The 22,247-nt window shown below is 53.9% G+C and overlaps 1 protein-coding gene across 2 annotated transcripts in view; it reads right to left on the minus strand.

The window, feature by feature from the left end:
• Positions 1-21,389, minus strand: part of BIN3 (bridging integrator 3) — a 39,868-nt gene extending 18,479 nt beyond the window's left edge. The window contains exons 1-4 of one of the 2 annotated variants that reach the window (XM_064638145.1): positions 21,131-21,389; positions 11,151-11,199; positions 4,168-4,208; positions 3,487-3,548 (exon numbers count right to left, since the gene is read on the minus strand). In XM_064638145.1, coding sequence (XP_064494215.1) covers positions 3,487-3,548; positions 4,168-4,208; positions 11,151-11,199; positions 21,131-21,138 — 160 coding nt within the window. In that variant the 5' untranslated portion in view covers positions 21,139-21,389. The remainder of the gene's footprint in view (positions 1-3,486; positions 3,549-4,167; positions 4,209-11,150; positions 11,200-21,130) is intronic. The other variant, XM_064638146.1, reaches the window with a different exon arrangement.
• Positions 21,390-22,247: the final 858 nt, after the last annotated feature.

The following is a 22,247-nucleotide window of genomic DNA, read 5'->3' on the forward strand; positions in this document are numbered from 1 at the left end:
TCTGAGCCACTCCAATGTGGAGCTTGTGACGCTGCCAGAAATAATCCCAGACTAACAAAAGCGCTGTTCTCTTAAAAAAAAAAAACAACTCCTAGATGGGGGTTTTTATACATCTTCTCTCGACAGACTATTAAGTGTCACTCTCAGCCTCACTACAGCTCTTCCACAATGAGAAAAATCACAGTCCATTAAGTCTTTCAAATGGCTTTACAACCAAAAAAAATATGTATTTGAAGTGGATTTAGTGGGAAAGGACCAGGCTGGCAGGGCTGGAAGACGAGGCTTCTCTTTTCCTCTCCAGCAGCAGGGACACAAGTTAAGCATTTCCCCCCAATAAGCCTAAATTTTGTGCCCGTGGAGAACAAGCCAGGGGTGAATGGAAAGTCCCTTTAGACCCTGGGAGTGCCACCAAGAAGTCCAGAAGCACCAGGTCACGCTCTGATGGGCTTCAGCTCCTGTCTCACTGAGCTTGTTTCCCATCAGACACACCCCTCTTTTTCCAAACACTTGGTCTTCAAAGGGAAAATTCAATCCCTGTGACAGAACCACTACAAAAGAACAAGAAATTAGCCAAGGTACAGAATGGAAAAAAAAAAAAAAAAGAGATGAATAAAAAGGAAAGCATTAGTATAAACAGGGATAAAATAGACCAAAAAAAAAAAAAAAAAGGGCCATGAGTACTTAAAAAAAAAATAAAATGTTCTTTTTCCTCGGTGCTGGAAGTTATTCCAGCCTGAGATCAGAAAGCCAGATGCTTGAGCCGTGCTACGGAGGAGCTTTGGAAAGGCTCCTACTGTACTGCCTCAGATATTCCAAGTTAAAGCCATCTGAAATAATGGGGCTTAAGATCATAAATCAAGGGGTTAAACATTCCGATTTAAAAGGTTACACACAATTATACAGAGAGCTCAGAAGCTGCAGAGCCGGGGAGCTCAACAGCAGAACGAGCCTCTAACTACGGAATAACAAAGCTACCGTATCCATCTATTATCCAAACATTAAGGCTTTAGGCATTTAAACCTTTAAACAGATGGGATATAATCCATATGTGTGACCACATCTGAGGAGGGATTTGTGCCAGAACGGGACGGAGTTGAGGACGGCACAACTCCTTTGGCTGCAGGAAAAATTGAGTTTCCCCTTCACAGGAGAGAGGATTGCAAGTGAACTGCGAGGGAGGGGAGAGGCTGGGAGGTCAGGAGTTGGAGGGAGGGGGATTGGGAATGTTCAAGGGGAATTTAGGTCAGGAATTTCCTCTGCATCGCTGGCCTCACCTGCAGGGTGCTGAAAAGGGGGACGAGGGGGGGTCTGAGGGTCCCAGGGCAGAGGAGAGGAGAGAGAAGAAAGGAGAAAGGAAAGAGGGGAGAGGGAGAAGGGACCACCTGTCCCTCAGGAGTGTGTGCACCACTCTTTGCTCATGCAGCTCCAGCCAAAGGAATTTAGGATTTTACAGTCCACTGCTCGTTTGAGTCGTGACAAAAGTAAAGGAGAAGACTGAGGGCAAACCTGAGCCACAGGGATCCAGTGGGTCACCTGCACCTCCTTCCAATGAGCCACAGGGATCTAGTGGGTCACCTGCACCTCCTTCCAATGGAGACCTTTTATCTCCAGTTAAAGAACATCCTCCTGCTCCTTAAGATCCTGCTTTCTTTGGAAAGAGGGTGGGGAAAGGGGTGAGTGATCTCTCGCCACGGGACAGGGAGTGCTGCTGATATCCCATTCCCTGTTCCAGTCACGCTGCTGCAGCTGGAAGAGCCTCACAGGGATAGTTCTTGTGCAGACGGAGGAACCGGTCTTGTTTTTTGGGAAGAAGGTGGAGACTCGAGCCACCAGGTCCAGTTTGCCAGGGAGTGTTTGCAGGCAGTGAATAACCAACCCCCTCAGCACAGAGGGACAGGACAGGAGGACACAACACCGTGGATGAACTGCCAGCCCTGTCAGAGACGGGGGCTGGACGTTGGCTGAGCAAGCACAGGGATGTCCCCTTGGGAATGGGCACTGCCAGGTGAGGAGAGCAATCCTCAGGGATCCATCTGATCCACCTCCCTTCCCCTCAGCCATCCCTCACCAGACTGTGCTCTGACATCTTCCCCTACACTCACGATTTCATGCCTTTAAATGAGAAATCAGATCCTCCTGGATCTGGCCAAGGCTCATTTGTGACTCTGCCATGTAGCAGAACGGAAAAAGAAAGTCCTCCCACAGCTCCTCTGGGACTTGAAATGCTCCATATAAACAACGCCCACTGCAAGGGAGGGGAGGGGAATCCTTAACAAGGAAAAACTTACCAAGGATCCCTGACAATGACCAGAGTCCTCGGAAAGGGCAGTTTTCACCCTGGAAAAGAGCCCTGGCAGTGCCTGTTTCTGGTGCCTTTCCCACCACTCTCCCTGTGCTGGGAAAGGGTGGGAGAGCACGGCAAGCGCCCGGATCCGTGTTTGTGTCTGGCATATCCGAGCACACACACACACACAAACACACAGGTGAGTCTGGATCATGGGAAGCCCCAAACCTGCCAGCTGGTGGGGCTCCTTCCCACTCGGCTGCCCCGCTGTGACCCCAATCCCACGGGATGAGTGTTGGCCCGGCCCAGCCCACCCCTGTTTGCTCTGGTGCATCAGCCCTGGCTCCCGAGCTGTGGGGGCCCGGCACAAACAGGGACTGCTCCAAACCACATGCTGAGGAAAACCATCTGTGTTTAAAGCAGCTCTTTGCTGCAGGTTCCTGCCCCGCTCTGTTCGATAACCGGCACCCAGTGAATCCAGCTCCCGGTTCCCCTCCAGCGGATCCGTGTCCATGTGGTGTGGGAATGCTGGTTCCTGACTGGAGAAGCTCTGGAGGGAGCAGGGAGGCACTGTGAGGTGGGACAGGACACCTGAAAGGGCAGATGTCACCCCAAACGTGCAGCTGTGTTGGGAACAGGCAGAGCTGAGCTGTTTATTGCTTCCTGCGTCGCCCACTGCCACGAGGAGAAGCCAAAGGAAGCGGCCACCGAGGGAGTGAGAAGGGTTATTCCCGAATGAGAGCTGCCAGGTCAGTAGTTCCTACTGGAAACACGGACAGCCTGTGCTCTGCAGACCCCCCAGAGCCTCGTCCCACCCTCAGTGCCCTTCCCCAAGCAGGTGAGTTACACCCTGCTGACACAGGAGGCTCAGCTGGAGCTGCTCCCGCCCGGCTGATGCGAGAACTGGAATGACGACGCCTATTTTTCACTTTGCAGAAACTGAGGCAGAGAAAACAAAGGGATTTGTCCAAGGCCACAGAGCTCAGGAGACAGGGAGCAAGCCCAGAACACGCTCTGTGTTCCCTGGGCTGAGCTGCTGCTCGCAGCCCTCTCGCAGATGGCCTTGTAACGAAGCAAACTGAGTGGGACTGAGCTCGGGATTTGTTTTCCAGGCTTGTCACACATTACTCATGTGATCTCGAGAAAGTCACTTCATCTCTCTGTGGCCAAGTTCACAGTCTATGTATCCTGCAGTCACTTACCCAAGTCTGCATCTGTGCTTTTCTTCATATCCTTCTGAAGTTTTTTGGTCTGATCTTCCAATCTGAAAGATGGGAGAAGAAGGCAAAGTCGGAATCTTGGAAAGAAAGAAACCCAAGTGTATCATACATGCAACAAATCATTTACGGGCTGAATATGCTGGCTTCTGGTGGGAGTTAAAAATATCCAGGCAAGGCTCTACGAAGTTCAGTGCAGCTCAACCCTTTTGGGTTGTTTTCAGATGGTTTTTTAACCTTTTCAAGTTGGTGATCTCTTATTCATAGCTCACATATTTTCTTCAAGTCCTCACACAGCACAAATGGCAAAGCCAAATGCTTCCAGATGATCCCTGTGAGCTCCTGTGACACAGCCAGGATGGCAAAGCCACTCCTGACCCTCAGAGATGTCGGGCTGTCCAGGGAGCCCACGGTTTCCTGGGAATTTCACACTCTTTTTTAGAGCTGCCACAATCTGCAAACCTCAACCCCACTGCAAATACTTCTTAGGACACCTTCCAACACTCAGCCACCAGAAAAACTCTGAAGAATTAGAAATTATAGGGCAGTGAGTGATTTGCTCCCTGGGAAGAGCATAACTGGCTAAAATTCCCTGGGAAGATGCAGTAAGAGGACAGGAGAGAAGCACGTGGCCGGTCCTGTTTGACCAGTGTGGTTGATACTCACTGCTGCAGCTTTCCATATTCCCTTTCAAAGTCTCTCTCCACCTGTGGAAAGAAGAGATGGAAATCAGCTCCAAGAGACTGCAGGGGAGCCTGGAGTGGCAAACCTTTGCAGGGAAACCTGTCCCTGGGAAATGCCGGCCTGAACCCTGGGAAGCACAAGCTGCAGCTGTAACGGGTTGTTGCTCCAAAAGGAAATGGGGTCTGGGGGTTTTTCAACTCCAGACTCTCTTGGAGCAAAGTCACTGCCACCAAACGTGCCAGCTCGCTCCGAGGATGTGCTCCAGCACATGAACTGGAAGCTGATGGAACAGGAATGCCCTAAAAGCAGGGAGATCACAACTGAGCACAGCTCGAGAGGTGCTGGGGGGACGAGCCCACTTTCTCTTCCAAAAGCTGAGAGAAGCTGCTTCTCCTCCAGCTCCAAAGGACCCCGAGGTGGGTCTGGCCATGGCTGGATGCCAGACCCCCTCCCAGCTGCTTCTTCCTTCCTCATCCTCAGCAAGATGGTTAAACTGCCCCTAAATCCCTCAAGCCACTACTGAGCCCTCCCATCTCTGTATTATTCACCCCCTCCACAGGCTCCTTATCCCTGCCATGGCTCCCTCCCATGCAACCCTTCGGCTGGAGCAACGATCCAAGTGGACTGTGACACCTCAAAAAGGGAGGGGAAACCTGTGCTGGGAGCTCAGAGCTCAGGCACAGCCTTCTCCCGACGCTCCCTCAATGACTGCTCCCTCCTACTTGCTATCTGGCAGCAGATCTCCAGCGATGGGAGATATTTTAGGGAACTTTTCCTTCCATGCTGACTGTTTTAACACACTCGAAACATTCATTCCACACCTCGTCAACCAAAGAAGCAAATGGATTTCAATTGACCAGCCAAGAGTAAATACATGCGCGTTTGTTGTCATGGGACCAGCACCGGGTTCACTTGTGTTGTCAAGCTCCTGTGCTATTAAGGAAGTGTGGAGTGCTGGAGGCAGCCAGGACTAGAAGGATCCAAAGGTTTGTTCCAATTCTCCACGCTGTCCTCGGGATTTCAATCCCGGGCTCCACGCGACACCCGAGCACTTAAATGGGGACGTTTCAAGCGAAATTAAAAGACCCGAATTTTAAGATGGGAGCTCAGAAATCCCAGTTTTCTTGCAACCTCTATTCCTAAGTCTCTTTTTTTTTTGAGGGGGGGGAGGGATGGCTGCACTGGAGCTCCTCCAGCCCAGTGTGAAGGCAGGCAGCCACCAGCCCCGTCCCAGTGGCCAGCTGTCCGCACCATCAGCTCCCACCATCCGGGGGATGCGAGCTGGCTCTCCCTGCCTGCAGAAAAAAAAACACAACAAAAAAAACCCCCACGGTAGCTCCAGCTCCCTTTCTGTGCTGCTAAAATTGGTCGCTGGAGAACGGGAACGGAGCAGTGTGGGGGCAGCTCACACGACTTTGTGCCTGGTGTTCGCGGAGCTGCAGAAATCCGCGGCAGCTGGTGCCGGGAGGTCAGGTAACCGGCACGGGGGAAAGCTCACCCTCCATCCCCGTGGCTGTTCCGGCTGCTAAAATAACCAGGGAGGGCTGCACTCTATTTATAAGCCCTAGGTGTGAATTGTTTTGGTTGCAAACCAGAGAGGGTCGGGCGCGACTCGAAAATATGCCCTTTGAAGGCTGGTGGGGTCGTTCCCTCGGTGTGGAGCTCCAGCCTTCTCCACCTTCTGCAGGATCTTCCTGGTGTCTGCTCGGCAACCAGTTCCTCTAAAAAACTGGAGGGTTTGGTTATGAAACTAAGCTACCTGCAAATACTCAGGGTATCTGTCCCTTCTTGCTGTTAGATTCCCTCCTTTCTGTGCAATAAGCAAAAGGCATTGTTGCTTAATGGATATGGGGCACTTCCAGTGCCTGAAGGGGCTCCAGGAGAGCTGGAGAGGGACTTGGGACATGGGCCTGACAGGACACAGGGAATGGCTTCACACTGCCAGAGGGTTAGATGGGATATCAGAAAGAAATTCCTCCCTGGGAGGGTGGGGAGGCCCTGGAATGGATTTCCCAGAGAAGCCGTGGCTGCCCCGTCCCTGGGAGTGTCCAAGGCCAGGTTGGAGCAACCTGGGATAGTGGCAGGTGTCCCTGCTCCTGGCAGGGGGTGGAAGAACTGGATGAGCTTTAAGATCCCTTCCAACCCCAACCATTCTGGGATTCTAGGATTCATTCCATAAAGGCAAAACTTCCCCATAAGGTGCTGTGAACCCCCAAACCTTCCAGGCTCCCCCAGTCACCCCATCCCAGTGCCTGTGTGCTTTCCACATGGGATCGAGGTGGCTCCACACGGAGACACTTCAGCTGCCTGGCCTGACTCACATCCCCAGCCCATCTCTCCAGAGACAGCTGCCCATGGATTGCTCTTATTTTTCACGCCCACAGGCAGCAACTGGCTCCCAGTCATCACAGTCTGGGAGCTCATGGAGCCTCCCAGTCACCGCCGCTCCCGCCGGCGTCGCGGGAGCCCAGATATCCCACAAATCCAGCCGGGAGCAGAGCGCTCCGGAGAGGGAAAACCTCCTCTCACAGGCTCCCACCGTGCAGACTCCCAGGCGAGGAGGCCAAGCTGGGAACACTCCACAGAGCACACGGTAATTCCTGCTCCCGGGAGCTGCCAGTGGTCACACGCAGCCGACACTCACGGCACAAGGCCGTGGAGAGGATTGTCACGTTAAGAGTAACGAGAACAAGAAGTACAGGCAGGAAAATTACAATATCCTGAAGGGAAGTTTCCGTGATATTAAAATAATCCCACTTCTCCACAGCCTCTCTGCGAGAACTCAAGAAATCAAACCGTGTTTCTGCGCCGAACCTTTTTTTTTTTCCTTCCTTCCAGGCACAGGGAAATGTAAAAAAATCGCTCGACTCGGGGGTTCTTATTTAAATCTACATAAAGAACTACGAGTTCTTGAAAGCTCTGAGATGAAACAACGTCCTTCTTCACCCAGTTATTTTTTGTTTGCAAACACTGGGCCTCCCACCTGCGATAACATCCCTCCTGCTTTAAGGGCGGGATCATAATCACCGCCACGGTTACGAGGCAATGAACCAAGACCAAAGCCAATACTACAAAGAGATGGAAATAAGGGACTGTGATGAACCCTCCTATTCCCCTGAGGTTTATTTTTCTCTCCTGGAGGAGGAGGATGAGCTGATTTCTACATGTTCCTGTGGTCTCAGCCTCTTCGTGGGTCTTGGGAAAAAGAGGAGACCATGTGTTTCTTCTTCCCTCCTCTCCAAAAAAAAAGAGAAACCCATATAATTAGGCCAGAAATTCTGTTATAACCTGGAATTTCTGCTGAGCTTTTGCCATCCCATCAAGCTAGAGATTCAAGGTTAAGCCATGTGGGTGAATATTCACCCTGCAGGGCCCTGAGCCAGAGCAACGCTGCAGAATTCAGGTGGGTCTGGGATGTCATGGACTTCACCCAGCAAGCTCTCCAAACCCCCACTCAGAAAGAAAGCTTTCCAGAAAAGTGGCAGAGGGAAAAAGGATGCACCTCCCAAATGCAGAGACCAGTTTGGTCCCACTGAAAATCGAAGTGAAAACCAGTAAAATGGTTTAACCGGAGTCACTTGATCTCACCCCACCATTTCTGCGACATTCACTCCATTGTTTTGGGATTTCCAGCTCACTGGTGGAGCCCAATGGAAAGGCACCGAGGGCCAGCAGCTGCAGTGGAATCCTCCTGCTCATGGAGCTCCTCTGTCCCACACCCCTGGGGAAGGCAGAGCTGCCGGGATGAGTCAAGGAAGGGAGGTTTGGCAGCTCAGGTCCCGCTCCCTGCCAAGCTGACTCAGCCCAGGTTGGCCAGCGAGGAGGAGGAGGGAGAGTGGTCTGAGTCAGCCCAGGATGGAGCAGGGATGAGGGAAGCAGGGAGGGAGAAGGGATCAAACCCGGGTGATGCGAGGGGCCGCGCTCCGGGCCGCCCCATCCCGAGCACTGGCTGGCTCCCACAGGGAGCTGCACAGCCGGCTCTGCTTCCCTGCTCCCTGCCTGCTTGGATAACCCCAGCCCTGCTGAAGAGCAGGGAACAACCTCGGGGTGACACGGGTGAACTTCAGCGAGCTGGAGCTGCGGGAGAGCTCGGGAGACAAGACAGCTCCGATTCCGTAACCTCCGCTCCGACCGGAGCTGTCCCGAGGGAGGGGAGAGCATCTCCGTGTTGGGTCAGAGCAATAAACGTTGTGCAGAGAGATGTAATTCCAACAGGTTTAACTCCTATCACCGGGCATTAGTTTAATTGGGCTGTGGGGCTGTGTCCTGTGCTGCTCTGCTGACAGCAGGTCCTCGCTGCGTTAGATCCTCCCACCCGGCTCCCGGCAAGCCCGGTGACAGCTGCTCTTTTCAGGGAAGAGGAGGGGAGAGATTATGCTGTCTGGAATTGGATTTGCCCAGGTTAAGGTGGAAACAAAGCAGAGGCATGTCTGGGGAGTGGGAGATCACCTCGGTTCACCAGCTGATATTTTCCAGGGGGGTTTCCTCCTCCCTGAAGAGCTAAACTGTGGCTGACACCGTGCCCTTCTCCAAAGGATCAGAGGCGAGTGGGCCCAGGGAGTCATGACTAATTCCTCGGCAGCCCAGGCAAATTGCTTTTCAGGACTAATGTCGGCCTGGATTTGACACCAGCCCCAGCATCGCTTCATCAAGACAACAAAAAAGCCTCCTGGCAAAGCCACCCCCCTCTCCTGACTCCAGTCCCAGGCCTCGTGGAGAGCCAGAGAAGTCAGATCCTAACAAATGCCTTTTTTTTTTTAGCTTCCCCCTCCCCACCTCCCTGATCCTCTTTTGTGGTCCAGTCCCTGTGAGTGGGAGATCCTCTAACCCACAACCACTTCCCTTCTGATGGGCTTGGGATGCAGCCCTGGAGATGCCACACCTTCCCACTTCCTGCAGCGGGCTCCAGAGCCCAACATCTGGAATATCACAGACCTTGGCTGCTACTGCTGCTCCCAAAAGCCTGCACAGATGGAGCATCTCAGCCCGCAACCAGGAGGTGAATTTGGGGGCCTGCAGCTCGCTGAGGCTACAAAGCAACCCCATCCCTTCCACACCACGACACGGAATGCCTGATCCCGGGGGATATCGGTGGTTTCCTGCCATTTGTTCTGCTTTGAAGAGCTGCACTTTACACTTGCTGTGAAGTTCCAAGGCTTAGGGAGCTTCCTGTTTTCTGCTTTCCATGAATGTGCTGCCTGGAGAGCAACATCATCATCATCATCATCACACAGCAAGTGGAAGCCACTTAAAAATTGGTCTCCAACTTGGGAGTCCTTGACACAAAATCTTGTTCCTGGGGAGCTGAGGAAGGAAGGAAGGAAAAGGAGAAGGCCTGGGAACGCTCTTGCTGCTGAACAAACCTCTGCCTGCCGGATATTCTGAGCTGTTCTATTTAATACACACACATATATATATAAGCAAAGCCTGCCAACTGCTTCAGAACAGCACATTCCAGCAGCTCTGGGGAAGGGAAGATCTCGAAGGTGCCACTGTTCATCTGCAGGGGAGCTCAAGCTCGGGAATGGCTGATTTTGGGGGAGACAAACCTCTCACAACGGCGAATGCAGGAGGTGGTGAGGGAAATCAGCAAGAAAAAATAATACAGTCAGCTGGGATGTGGGAATGGGTGGGATGGGGACGTCCAGGAAAGATGGTCAAGACACCCAGAGCTGCAGAGCAGTTGGGTCTTGCACCAGCCTGGAAGGACACTGGTGTTGGAAAGAGGGTGAGAGGCAAAATGTGACGGAGCAAAGAAAAGTGAGGGCTCCTGGGATGAGCTGGGAGGGCTGTGAACACCTGAGGCTGGTGGCTGTCTCACCTGATGGACCACAACCAGCCAGTGGACCACCAGCCCCTGGAAAAGGGCAGCTGAAGGAAGCAGAAAACCAGAAACCACCGAGGAATTTTATGAGCCCTCATCTTGTCGCCTGCCTGGCTCAAATTCTGTGCTGACAGTTTGGAGCTGTTACAGCAAATTGCAGTTCCACGGCAGCAGACAGCCACCAAATCCTGCAGAATAAAACATGACAATCAAGCCTTAAAGGGAGTGGGGGGATTAGCCCTCTGCCTCCAGGGAAAATGTCATGTCCCAAGGAGAAACTGCCCCACGAGCAGGGGTGCCCACGCATCCTGCGGAATTAGCGGCCCGGAGAGGAAGGATCAGGGATGCTAGTCTGGTTCAAGGGATTAGCTCACCAATGCTGCTGGAGAAACAAGGTCTGCCCCCGGTGCTGCCTGCCAGGGCCTTGGTTTTAGACCAGGTGTGCAGGTGACTTTGCAGGGGCAGCTCCTGGGAGGTTCCACAGCTTTGTTTTTTTGGCACGGGACAAATGCAAAGCCAAGCTGCTTAAGGAGGGAAAATACCACAGGCAGCTGCAAGCAGCAGCAGCAGCACTTGGGGTAGGAGCCTCAAATCCACGGGAATACAAAATGCTTTTTTAATTTGCTTTTAAAGCAAATGCTGTGCAGCACAAATTAATTCACGCCCGAGCACTAAAGCATCTCAGCTTATAAGCCTTTCTTTGGAAACAGTTATATTCAGCGATCTGAACCACTCCTCCTCCTCCATCTGCTCCGAAAGGATGAACAAACAAGCCCATTGCTGGGAGAAGGAAGGAAGGAAGGAAGGAAGCAAAACCCGTTCAGCCATCTCCGAGGGAAAAAAACCGTGCCAGCCCAAAAGAGCTCTTCTCCCCCCCACCACCTCCAAAAAAAAATTAAAAAAATTAAAAAAATATATATATATATAATTTAAACAGATCCCAAAGCAAAATACTCTCCCTGGATGGGGCTCCCCCTCGCTCCTCGCACGAGGAACCGAGCGCTGGTCACACGCGGCAACAGGTTCTGCTGCTCCAGCTCCCTCCCACACTCCGCAAAATGGGACGAGTCAAAGTGCCGGCTTGACTCATCAGCCACATGATCCAAGGCTGGAGCTAAAAAGAGGGAACTGGTTTACTCACTGTCTTGGGTACAATCTGTTTCTTGGGCTGCCCGATCTTGAACGGGATCCTGGAAGAGAGAGAGAGAGAGGAGAGGGGAAGGTGTGAGCGGCGACGCCGCTGGGTTTGAGCAGCCCCGAGGGGTTTGGGGGAGCAGGGATTGTCCCCCGGCACTTTGTGGGCAGTGTGGATACCCTAGAGAGGGAAAGGGTGGAAGAGGAGCCAGAGGGGAGACCTCACAGCGTTCCACAACGAGGGGCAGCTCCATCTCTGCTCCCTGTGAGCAGAGACAGCACCCAGGGAATGGCTGGAGCTGTGCCAGGGCAGGGTCAGGTTGGACCTCAGGGAAAGGTTCTTCCCCCAGAGGGTGGTTGGGCACTGCCCAGGCTCCCCAGGGCTTGGTCACGGCCCCAAGGCTGCCAGAGCTCCAGGAGAGTTTGGACAATGCTCTCAGCACAGGGTGGGATTGTTGGGGTGTCTGTGCAGGGCCAGGAGTTGGACTCTGATCCTTGTGGTTCCTTCCAGCTCGGGATATTCCATGATCCTGTGATTCCCCAAGAGCCACTGTGACCCCTAGGGTCAGCACCTCCAGCCCAGCACCTTCCCCACCCTCCCACCACCCCAAATAAATGCAAGGATGCTCCACAAACAGCTGAAGAACACCCTCTGCTTAAAAACAAACCTGACAGGGAGGATGAAGCAATAATGAAAACCCCAAACAAACCCTGTAAATATTTAGAAAGAGGATATTAAAAAAAAGTAACAACCTGGGTTGTCTGGAGCTGTGAGCTGCTTCAAAGGATTCCTCTGCTCCAGCAGCTGGAGGAGCAGCTCACCTGCCAGCACAGCCTTCATTCTTAAAATCCTTAATTCCCAGGAAAATCTGGGTTACCTGAATGGTTTTCTCGAAGGTGAAGAGTACTCTAAATAAATTACACAACATATGTAAGGGTGGTTGGGTCAGCTGGGTACAGCCACGCTGCCGGCCTGAAAATAATTGGATTTCTTTCACCTAGCAGTATAATGAAAATCCAGGAATTCCACTGCTGTTTTCGGTGTATTTAATTAAGTTAAAGAGGTGCTGCTTGGTTAAAGCCTCTCAGCCAAAATCTCCCAATATTTCTGTGCTGTGGTGGTTTAACTAAACGGAAAAATCCGGGCTCATAATGAAATGTTTCATAATCAAATCAAAGTATTTTTTCCCAGAGATGCCTCACCTGGAGCTCAGCATCATCCCATCCCATCCCACCCCATCCCATCCCAAATCCACGTCAGGTACTTCCTGGGAAGGTGCCCGAGTCCCCTCCTGGACCAGCCCAAATTCTCACACTGATACCCAAGGTTTGACCTAAAAAAACATGGATTTTGGGACTCTGGCTTGGCCTCTGCTCCTGCTGCCTCCCAGTTTGGCTTTTCCCACTGCTGGTTCCCAAACCAGCTCCACTCCCAAGTGCCCCCCCGCCAGCACTGCTCCAACATTGCTCCATCCAACTGGACTCCCAGGAAACATTTTTCCCAGTGTAACTTGCTGCAAAACCCAACTCTGAGCAATGGGAGAAAAGGTCTGTGATGGAGCAAACAAAAAAAACTGGGATTATCCAACTCCCTGATCCCTCCCAGCCTCGCTCTTCCCGCCTTCCCTGCTGTTTTCAAACCACCAGCGTAATTACCCACCGGGAATAATCCAGGGTTGCAACCCCTGTGTCCCTTCCTGAGCAGCTCTGGAGCCAACCTGAGTCACCCAAGGTTTAAATTTAAATTTTTCTGGAAGAACTTCCTGTTTATGGTTCTCCAGTCGGACCGATATAATTTCGGGTTTAACCCTTTCCAGGCTCCTTGCGGCAGCTGAATCACACTTCTTTTATAAACAAACACCCCTCTGGTGTATAATTTCCCTGTCAATAAGTGGGGGTGTGGTGCCTTACAGGAAGAAAACAAAAAATAGACGGATTTTTTTTTTTTCTCTCCTTTCGTGTTTTCCTCCGTGGGTCAAAATATAAACTCAAATGAGGCACCACACGCAGCCAGGTGCCGTCACCCGACGCTTTTGGAAGTGATGGCATCCACTTATCTTGGTGGAAGGAGGAAAAAAAAAATGGGGTTTTTACCCAGGGGAGTGTTATCCCAGTTAAAACCAGTTTGCAGGAGCTGGAGCCAGGCTGGTTCTCACTGGGAAAGGACAATTAAAAATTACCTGTGCACAACCTGCCCCTCCACCTTGTCTGGGGGATTCAGAGAGCAACCCAAACTGGCCCTGGCCATGGGAAAACTGGGTTAAATCAAGGGAATTCTGGTGGTAAGAGGGATGTGGGACAGGGAAAGCTGAGAATCAGCATCAGTTGGGTATCACAGAGCTGAGAGCACAGGTAGGGAAGGCAGCAGGAGCACGAGGGGGTTCCATCCCATCCCATCCCATCCCATCCCATCCCATCCCGTCCCATTCCCCATCTCTGCAGCACCAAGGAGGGGAGTGAACCCCCCAAATCCCGGCCACTTTCTTCCAGAAGCAAAGGGAGTGCTGCAGATCCACTGTGCAGCAGTAAATACCCCTGTGAGTGTCGTGATGCCACTTGGTAATTATGTCTGTCTCAGTAAAACCTCTGTAAAAAATAACCCCCCTGTGCAAGTCAGGTCTGTTCCCCAATTATTGGGGTTTTTTTTTGTTCTGTTTTACAATTTCAGATAATTTCCCTGGTTTCTGAATCTCTGCCTCTTAATATGGTTCTGTGGGGGGTAAAAAAAGAGATGCACAAGCAGGAAAGGAAGCAGTGAGGAAGAAAAAAAAAAAAAACCAAACCATGAGAGGTATGGATTTTTCCTTGGAGGTTTTAAACCCGATTATTTCACCCCACGACTCCAAACTGCTGCTGGCACCCAATGTTTTGTTCCCTTCAGGAATTGTGTCCCGGCCTGCAAAGTGTGTGTGTGGGGGACACACAACGTGCAACCTGCCACAGCAACACCACTCCAAAATTAGGAGGTTGGAAAAATGTCTGATGGGCATCACGTAAATAAATTAGAGGGGGATGAGTCCACATCCAGTTTTGCCACAGATTCCCGGCTCGGATCTCACCAATACCTCAAAAAAAGCTGAGCCCAGGTCTAGAAACACCGAAGGTAAAACCGGAATCTGTGTTTCTTGCCTTTTTTCTTTTTTTTCTCTTTTTTTTTTTTTTTGATCTCTCGTTTCTGCTGAGCGAGAGAAAGCTGGGGTTGTGTTTGGGGTGTGAAATCCCTTGAAATCCCGTTCCTGAAGAGCGCTGAGCGCTGAGTCACAGCCCGGAGCCTTCCCACCCCGTCCCCCCCCTGCGCCGCGGGGCCGGGGGAGCATCCCGGCCCCTCCAACCCCCTCCCCGGGAGGTCACCGGGAGTTTGGGAAGGCAGTGGGGTTCAGCTGGGAGGGAGGAGGATGGAGGCACTTGCAGGGAGGGGGTGGGAAGAGCTTCAAGTAGGGAAAAAAGTGTGGGTGGAGAGAATCCTGCGAGCTCGGCTCGGGGATGCTCAGGAACCCCAGGGAGGGGAAGGTGGGAGAAGCTGTGGCTGATTTTCTCTGAAGTTTCCCCAGCAATATCATATATTTACTCGGCTTTTCCATGTGCAAACCCAGGGCCACACACACCAAAGCAGCTTAATTCTCCTCTGGATGCACAGGAGAGTTGGAAACAAACCTCCCAGGCAGTGGGGGGATAGAGCTCAATGAGGTCTGTGGGGAGCTGGAGCTTAAAACACGGAGCTCCCCCTCCCACTCCCCACCAGTCCCCTGGAACGGAGGCACGAAGGAATTGCCAGCAGGAATCAGACTCAATCCTTGCTAATTTAGGGAGGAGATGGTCCTTTGGCTGGGCTGGGCTGAGCAGGACATCAAATCTTGGCATCACTCCTGGCTCTGGACGGAGTTCAGATAAATCACCGCTGGATGTGACCCTCTTCCCTGGCTCCTTCCATCTGAACGTGGCTTTGCCACCCCTCATCAGGCCCCAGAAGACCCTTTGCTGATAAACAAGGGATAAAACCCAAGTATTTTCACCCACAGCCCATAAAATGCTGCCCCTGGGGATGCTGAGCTGCCGAGCAGGGGCTGGGGAGGGAAGGAAGGAAGATGGAGGGACAAGCAGGAGCAGGAAGAACTGAGGCCGGGGCAGTTTGGAGGTTAATTAATTTGGGAAAAGCGACACTGAGTCCCTGAATTCAATATTTTTGCCCCAGGTGGCATTGGCTGGGGGCCCACAGGAGTCGGTGTGGTATGAACTGGTGGCCACAACCGGTTTTTATCGGCACCACCACCTAAATCCATGTTCTGTGGGAAGCGCCCGCTTCCCGTGGAAAGTTTCAGGGCTTTTTTTTTTTTTTTTTCTTTTTTTTCCTTCTCTCTCATCGAAACCCCAAGCGCCAGCACAGGCTGGATCCCCGCCAGAGCTTCTCACTCCTTGAATTTCCACCAAAAATCTCAATTCCTTCACCGGAAAGAAACCTCTCTCTGCCTGCAGGCAGGAGGACAACACCCAGCCTGTGAAGGTGACCCCGACCCACCAGGGCTGGTTTTCCCAAGGATTTTGGCATGTGGCATGATGAGGGATCCTACAAAACTATTATTTTTACCCAATCCCTCATGAAGCCAAAAACTGCCTCAAAGCTGCCCCAGAAACTGCCCCTGTGCCAGGTGGGGCCCTTCCCTTTTCCAGGCTCCTGATTTGGGAGTGGATTCAGCTCAAGGTGGAACTGCATCCAGGAAATCTGCCTGTTCACGGGGACCAGCTGCTACCCAGGAGAGATCAAAGTGTTCCTGCAAACATCAACAGGAAGGTCGGGAGCACAGGAGGAAGGATGTGAGCCTTCACTTTCTCGCTCTGTTATCGAGTGAACTCAATTCAGCTTCTCCTCCCTCTGCACTCGGGTAAAGCATCCCCATGAGATGGAGGTGTTGGGAAAGGACTTCTCCATGATATGGGAAGGCCAGAGAGTTCAAGGGTGGCTGTGACCTCCATGAGCAGCTGCTGGAGCAGGAGTGGTTCAGTGTTCCTGAGCCTGATCCCCGCCCGGACAGGACCCAAAGAGAGGGAACAAAAGCAAAGGCTTCCAAGGAAACCAACCCTGGAAACCTGGACACAGTTCTCACCCCTTGGGCTCCCTAAAAACAGCACCTGGATCACAGATCTAATATCTTGGGCTCCCTAAAAACACCTAAAAGTGCAAATTCATGGCCATGAGGGCTGTCCTGGAACAAGCCCTCGGCACAGGGGGGATCCCAGCCCGGCCCAGGTGAGCCGGGCTCAGAGGCAGGCTCAGGTTCGACATTCCTCTCCAGCATCGCTCCGGATGCCTCGCTGTGCTCCGTGGTGTCCATGGAAACTGCAGGCACCGTCCCACCCCGCTCCCCCTCGCAGGGAACTCATGGCAACCGCTCCAAACACAGCGCGGAGGCAAAAAAAAAATAAAAAAAAGGGGGAAAAAAACCGATTCCAACGGATCACAAACAGCTTCTGTCGAGGGAGACTCTGCGCCAAATCCCAGTTTGGGTGTTCTCCTCGGCGCAGGCGAGAGGGGAGGTCACGGGGTGGGGTGTGGGGATGCTGATCCCTCGGGAATAAACACTCCCCCCATCCCTCAGGTGTGTGCTCCCACCTGGATTCCAACCCCACCCCTGCAAACTCGCAGGCGCCGAGCCACGAACGGGTGTCAGGGCAGCGGGGGAGAAGGCAAGAAGAGGTGTAAAAAGAAGGTGTAAACATCGATTTTATGCGTTTTTAGGTCAGGCCAGGGAAAGGAGGCACCTTCCTGAAGTTGGGCAGCTCCTGGGAGCAGCTCCCTCCGTGCCATGCCCGGAGCCGAGCGCGGTGTCAGCGCCGGAGCAAATCAAAAATAATGTCAGGATCGGCTCTCCCACCCCTTCCAAGAGAGGAGCACGAGTTAAAAAAAAAAAAAAAAAAAAAAAAAAAACAACGATATTTTACTCACCCATCAAAAGAAAATTACTCACGCCAGGCGCGTGGGCGGGCAGAATTCTGCAGGGCTGTTTTAGGCCCCGACTGTGCTACAAAAATACCCGTTTTGAGCACGGTTGTGAAACACACGGTTGTGGCTCAACCGGAGCACGGGGTGGGGTGTGAGGGGGGGGAGGCCCCTCTGGACAGGACAGGTGGAAAAATTAATAATTAAGGAATAACCGAGGCTCTTCCTGGCTGCTCCACCCGGTTTCGCCGGGATAAAACCCCTGGGATGCTCGAAGCTCCCTGCACGGGCGCTGCAGGTGGAGGGAGGTGTTTGGGAGCCGTGCACGCCCCGCTCATTGCTTTGGTATCCGCTTGCTTCACCCGGGCTAATTTTATCCCGTGCCCATCTCCCAATCCCGGTATCAGTGAAACCTTGGAGGGGAAGGAGGGGAGCGTTGCCATTGACCGCTCCGGAAAAACATCAATATTGGTTCAAGTGGGAAGGAAACAGCGCCCCAGGGATGTGTCTGCGTCGCACCTGCCCGCCGTGGCCGCGGCTCCAGAGCGTGGAAAACACAGGGAATAACCAACAAACCTACTTTTAGGCTACGCCCCGGCTGTGCTGCCGCCTCCTCTTCCCCTGCCACCCGGAGACAGGCGGCTCCTCCTCACCTCCATCCCTAAATATTCCAGAAAAACGCTCAGGCTCGCCCTGGATCGGGTCTGGGAACGCTCCGGGGAGTTCGACATCACGCGACCACCCGTTCCCACCCTGCCTTCCCAGCTCCTCAGGCCACTGGGAGAGCTCCCTGCCAGGAGGCATATGGTCCCACAGCCCTGCCCCGAGCACCACCAGCGCACGTGCTTCACACTCCTCGCTCACCCAGCAACATTTGCTTCCCAGGTTTTCCCCTCCCAAGTAAATAGCAGCTGTTGCAGCGGTGCCGGGAGGCAGCACTCGGAGCTCGAGCTGGCACGCTGCTAAAAAAACCCCTTTTTTCCCACCTGGGGGAGTGGGAAACCAAAGCAGGGGATATTTGGGAGCCTGGTGACGAGCTGAAACCACATTTAGTTTTATGTGGTTTCACGAACCTTAAAAAAATTCCTTTATACAGTTAAAACTGAGGCACTCGGGGAGACAAGGGGGAGGATACAGTAAAAACCAACACTCTATTCCCTGTATTTTTATAGGAGTGATGGCCAAGGTAATCACTGGAGTGTTTTCCTCTCTCTCCTCCAAAATACACAGGAGGAAGAGGGAGATGAGGATGCTTCAAGAGATCCCGATCCACGGCGCAAAATCCTAAAGGAAGCCACGGAGCTCCTCTGAGATTCAGAAAACATCTCATCTGCCCATGCAAGGCTGTTTCCCAAAACAAGCCTACTCCTGCTCTAAATAAAGCTTAGCCTAGAAAGACAGCACTGCCTCGCTGCCTGGGCACAGCAGTTGGGAATTTGGGGGTTTGATCCAGCCTCTGTCACCAGCGGGTCACCCTGAACCCTCGGGAGCAGTTTTCCTGTGATGGTACAAGGGTCACTCCTGTGTTCCTGGGAGTGTTCCTGGGAGTGTTCCCTGTATTCCCAGTCCTGACACAGCACAGAGAGCTCACAAGGAGCGAGGGAAGGCACAGGATTAACCCCACACAACTCGACAAGGCTTTGACCCACCAACAGCCCTTAAATTTCTAGGGACCTCCTTCGCAAAAAAATTAAGGATACCAGTGCCCAGGAGCCAAACTGGAGGCAGAGTTATGTGCAGGGCAGGGCTGAGGATGAAGCTCCATCCTCTTCCTCCGCTGCAGCAGCCAATCCCCGAAAAAAGGGGGTTTAATCCACGCTGCCCTGGGCCTGACGGTGCCTGACGCCGGGCAGACGCACGTGCAAGCTGAGCAAACGCTGCTTCCCAAATCACCCAGGGCTGGAACAAGCCTGGTGCAGCAGCTTCCGTGCCTCCCTGTGACATTTCAGGAGCAGGGGCACGACCCTGGCATGTGTCAGTGCCGCCAGCACGAGCGTAACCCCCGGACGGACGTCACACCACGCCCGGCCCTGCCAGCCGGGCCCTGAACTCCGGCCCCCCGTGAATGCCCCGATTCATCCCGGCTGGGCAGCTCCAGGAATTACCAGCAGGGAGGGTGGACTCTCCAGAGGCTGCACTGAGGGTGATTGTGTGGCTGACACAGCCCTGGGACCCCGCGGGGTCCGAGCCCCTCGTGCGTCAGCGGAGCCGCCACGTTCCGGGCGCTGACGCGGCCAGAGAAGAAAGAGCGGGCTCAGATTCCCCGGAGTCCCCAGTTCCCCCCTCGCCCAGCAGCGACCTTGGATTCCTCCCCAGAACAAGGCAAAAAACATCCCATCTCCCAGCAGAAGCCACAGCGAGAGCCACGTGTGTTGTGGTGACATGTGACAGTCCCCAGGCGAGGTCCCCGGGACCGGTCGGACACTGGGAAGCGCCGAGCTCTGCACCCAAATGATTCCACATCCAACACCTGAAGGCAGTATTTATCCCTGATGTTTTTGGCTCTGCAGCTCCTCCTGGACCAGGAGAGAGCAGCAGGTCTCTTCCAGAGTGTCCATTCCCACACAGCTCCCGAGGGCAGGCTGGGAAAAGGCAGCTCTGAGACCCCTCATAGCCAACACTGTTGCTGTTCTGAGATGAGCAAAGCACAACAGAAGCGATTCCAAAGGACAAATAGTGTATTTTCAACCATTTTTACCAGTACTCGTGTGCACATCATTATGTTACCCACAGCAGGTTTCCAAACCACAACTTCCACCGCTCCCAACCCGAAAAAATCTTCCGTTTCCAACCACGGCAAACTCAACCTCCCAGGCGAGGAAAAAAGACCTTTTTTTAAACTGAATCCATCCCACCCTTCACCCCTCACAACGGCGCTGGATCTCCAGGACAAGCCAGGATGAGAACACCCACAGTCGAGATCAATTAATAGTATTACCAATTTCTAACATAATTCTTTTAAATAACCCCAAAGGCACACAGGTGTCCGGTCCCAGGGCACGTGGGAATTGGGTTTTCCTCCTTTTTGAAGGGAAAAAAGCTTTGCTTTCGCAGTGGTGAGGGTGGGTTTGCAGCGGTTCAGAGCACGGAGCCGCTTTGGGGACCTTTGGGGACCTTTAGCCAGACCCAGGGGCCCACCAGGGCCAGGAACTGGAACAAGCATGGCCAGCACTGGGAAAAGCCTGGTCAGCACTGGGAAAAGCCTGGACAGCACTGGGAAAAGCCTGGCCAGCACTGGGACAAGCCTGGCCAGCACTGGGAAAAGCCTGGACAGCACTAGGAAAAGCCTGGACAGCACTGGGAAAAGCCTGGCCAGCACTGGGACAAGCCTGGCCAGCACTGGGACAAGCCTGGCCAGCACTGGGAAAAGCCTGGCCAGCACTGGGATGAGCCTGGCCAGCACTGGGATGAGCCTGGACAGCACTGGGAAAAGCCAGGCCAGCACTGGGAAAAGCCAGGCCAGCACTGGGACGAGCCTGGACAGCACTGGGAAAAGCCTGGCCAGCACTGGGAAAAGCCTGGACAGGACTGGGATGAGCCTGGCCAGCACTGGGAAAAGCCTGGCCAAGACTGGGAAAAGCCTGGCCAGCACTGGGACACACCAGTCCCTGTCCCGGTTATTCCCGGTGTTCCCTGTCCTGGTATTCCCCGTCATTGTCCCGGTTATTCCCGGTGTTACTGCCAGTGTTCCCGGTCCCTGCCCCGGTTATTTCCTGTGTTATTCCCGGTGTTATTGCCGCTGTTCCCAGGGGTCCCTGACCCGGTTATTCCCGGTGTTATTCCCGGTGCAATTCCCTGTGTTCCCGGGGGTCCCTGTCCCGGCTATTCCCGGTGTTATTCCCGCTGCAATTCCCTGTGTTCCCGGTCCCTGTCCCGGTTATTCCCGGTGTTCCCAGTCCCTGTCCCGGCTATTCCCGGTGTTCCCGGTCCCTGTCCCGGCTATTCCCGGTGTTCCCGGTCCCGGTTATCCCCTGGGGTCCCTGTCCCGGTTGTTGCCGGTGTTATTCCCGGTTATTCCCGCTGTTATTCCCGGTTGTTCCCCCCGCACTCACCAGCTCATGTTCCCCCGCCGCTCCCGGAAGTGCCACCGCCTTTGGCCCCGCCCCTTCCGGGAGCGCCGCGCGCCTTTGAACCCTCCGCGCGCCGCCGTGACGTCACGGGTGGGGGCGTGACGTCACCGTTATCGGTGTGTGATGTCACGTATCGTGTGACGCAACGGGCGGGGGAAGAAAACACCGAAAGACCTCCCGATTTCGGTGCAAAGCGTGGAAAGGGGGCGCGGGGGGGGGGGGGGGGCGTGAAATCGCTGGGAACCGTGGGATGGGAGGGGGAAGGAACGGACTGGGATCGTCCCGGGATCGTCCCGGGGGTCGGCAATGGAACAGGGATTGTCTGGGATCGTCCCGGGGGTCGGCAATGGAACAGGGATTGTCTGGGATCGTCCCGGGGGTGGGCAATGGAACAGGGATTGTCTGGGATCGTCCCGGGGGTGGGCAATGGAACAGGGATTGTCTGGGATCGTCCCGGGGGTCGGCAATGGAACAGGGATTGTCTGGGATCGTCCCTGGGGTGGGAGAGGGGAAGGGGTGCCTGGGATTATCCCTGGGGTGGGAAAGGGTGTGCGTGGGATCCAGGATGCCCAGGAGACCCCCGAGTGGGTGAGGACATGAGCATGGGATGCCCGGGATCACCATGGGGTGGGCGGGGAGAAGGGATTGCCTGGGAGCATTCCTGGGGTGGGCAATGGAACTGGGAGTGGATGCCCGGGACCATCCTGGGGTGGGCAAGGGGAAGGAATTGCCTGGGATCATCCCTGGGGTGGGCGAGGACATGAAAACAGGGTGCCCAGGAGCATCCCTGGGGTGGGCAATGGAAATGGGATTGTCTGGGATCATCCCTGGGGTGGGCGAGGGCACAGGGGGGAGCAGGGCTGCCCCAGCCAAGGAAATCCCGAGGAAGAGCAGCAGAAATGTGCGCCAGGCTTGGAAGAACAAGCACCCATTTCTGTGGGGAAACCCCCCAGCCCCAACCCCAGGAGGCTGGGCAGGGGCGGCTGGGGCAGCAAAGCCTTTTGGGAGACCAAAAAACCGCCCTGTCCCCCAGCTGTGACCCCCAGGGTGAGGCAAAGCCCCCCCACCCCGAGCTCTGGGTGCCCTGGGAACCCCCCCG

The sequence above is a fragment of the Pseudopipra pipra genome, chromosome 28 (assembly GCF_036250125.1).
Source record: "Pseudopipra pipra isolate bDixPip1 chromosome 28, bDixPip1.hap1, whole genome shotgun sequence".
NCBI classification, from domain to species: Eukaryota; Metazoa; Chordata; class Aves; order Passeriformes; family Pipridae; genus Pseudopipra; species Pseudopipra pipra.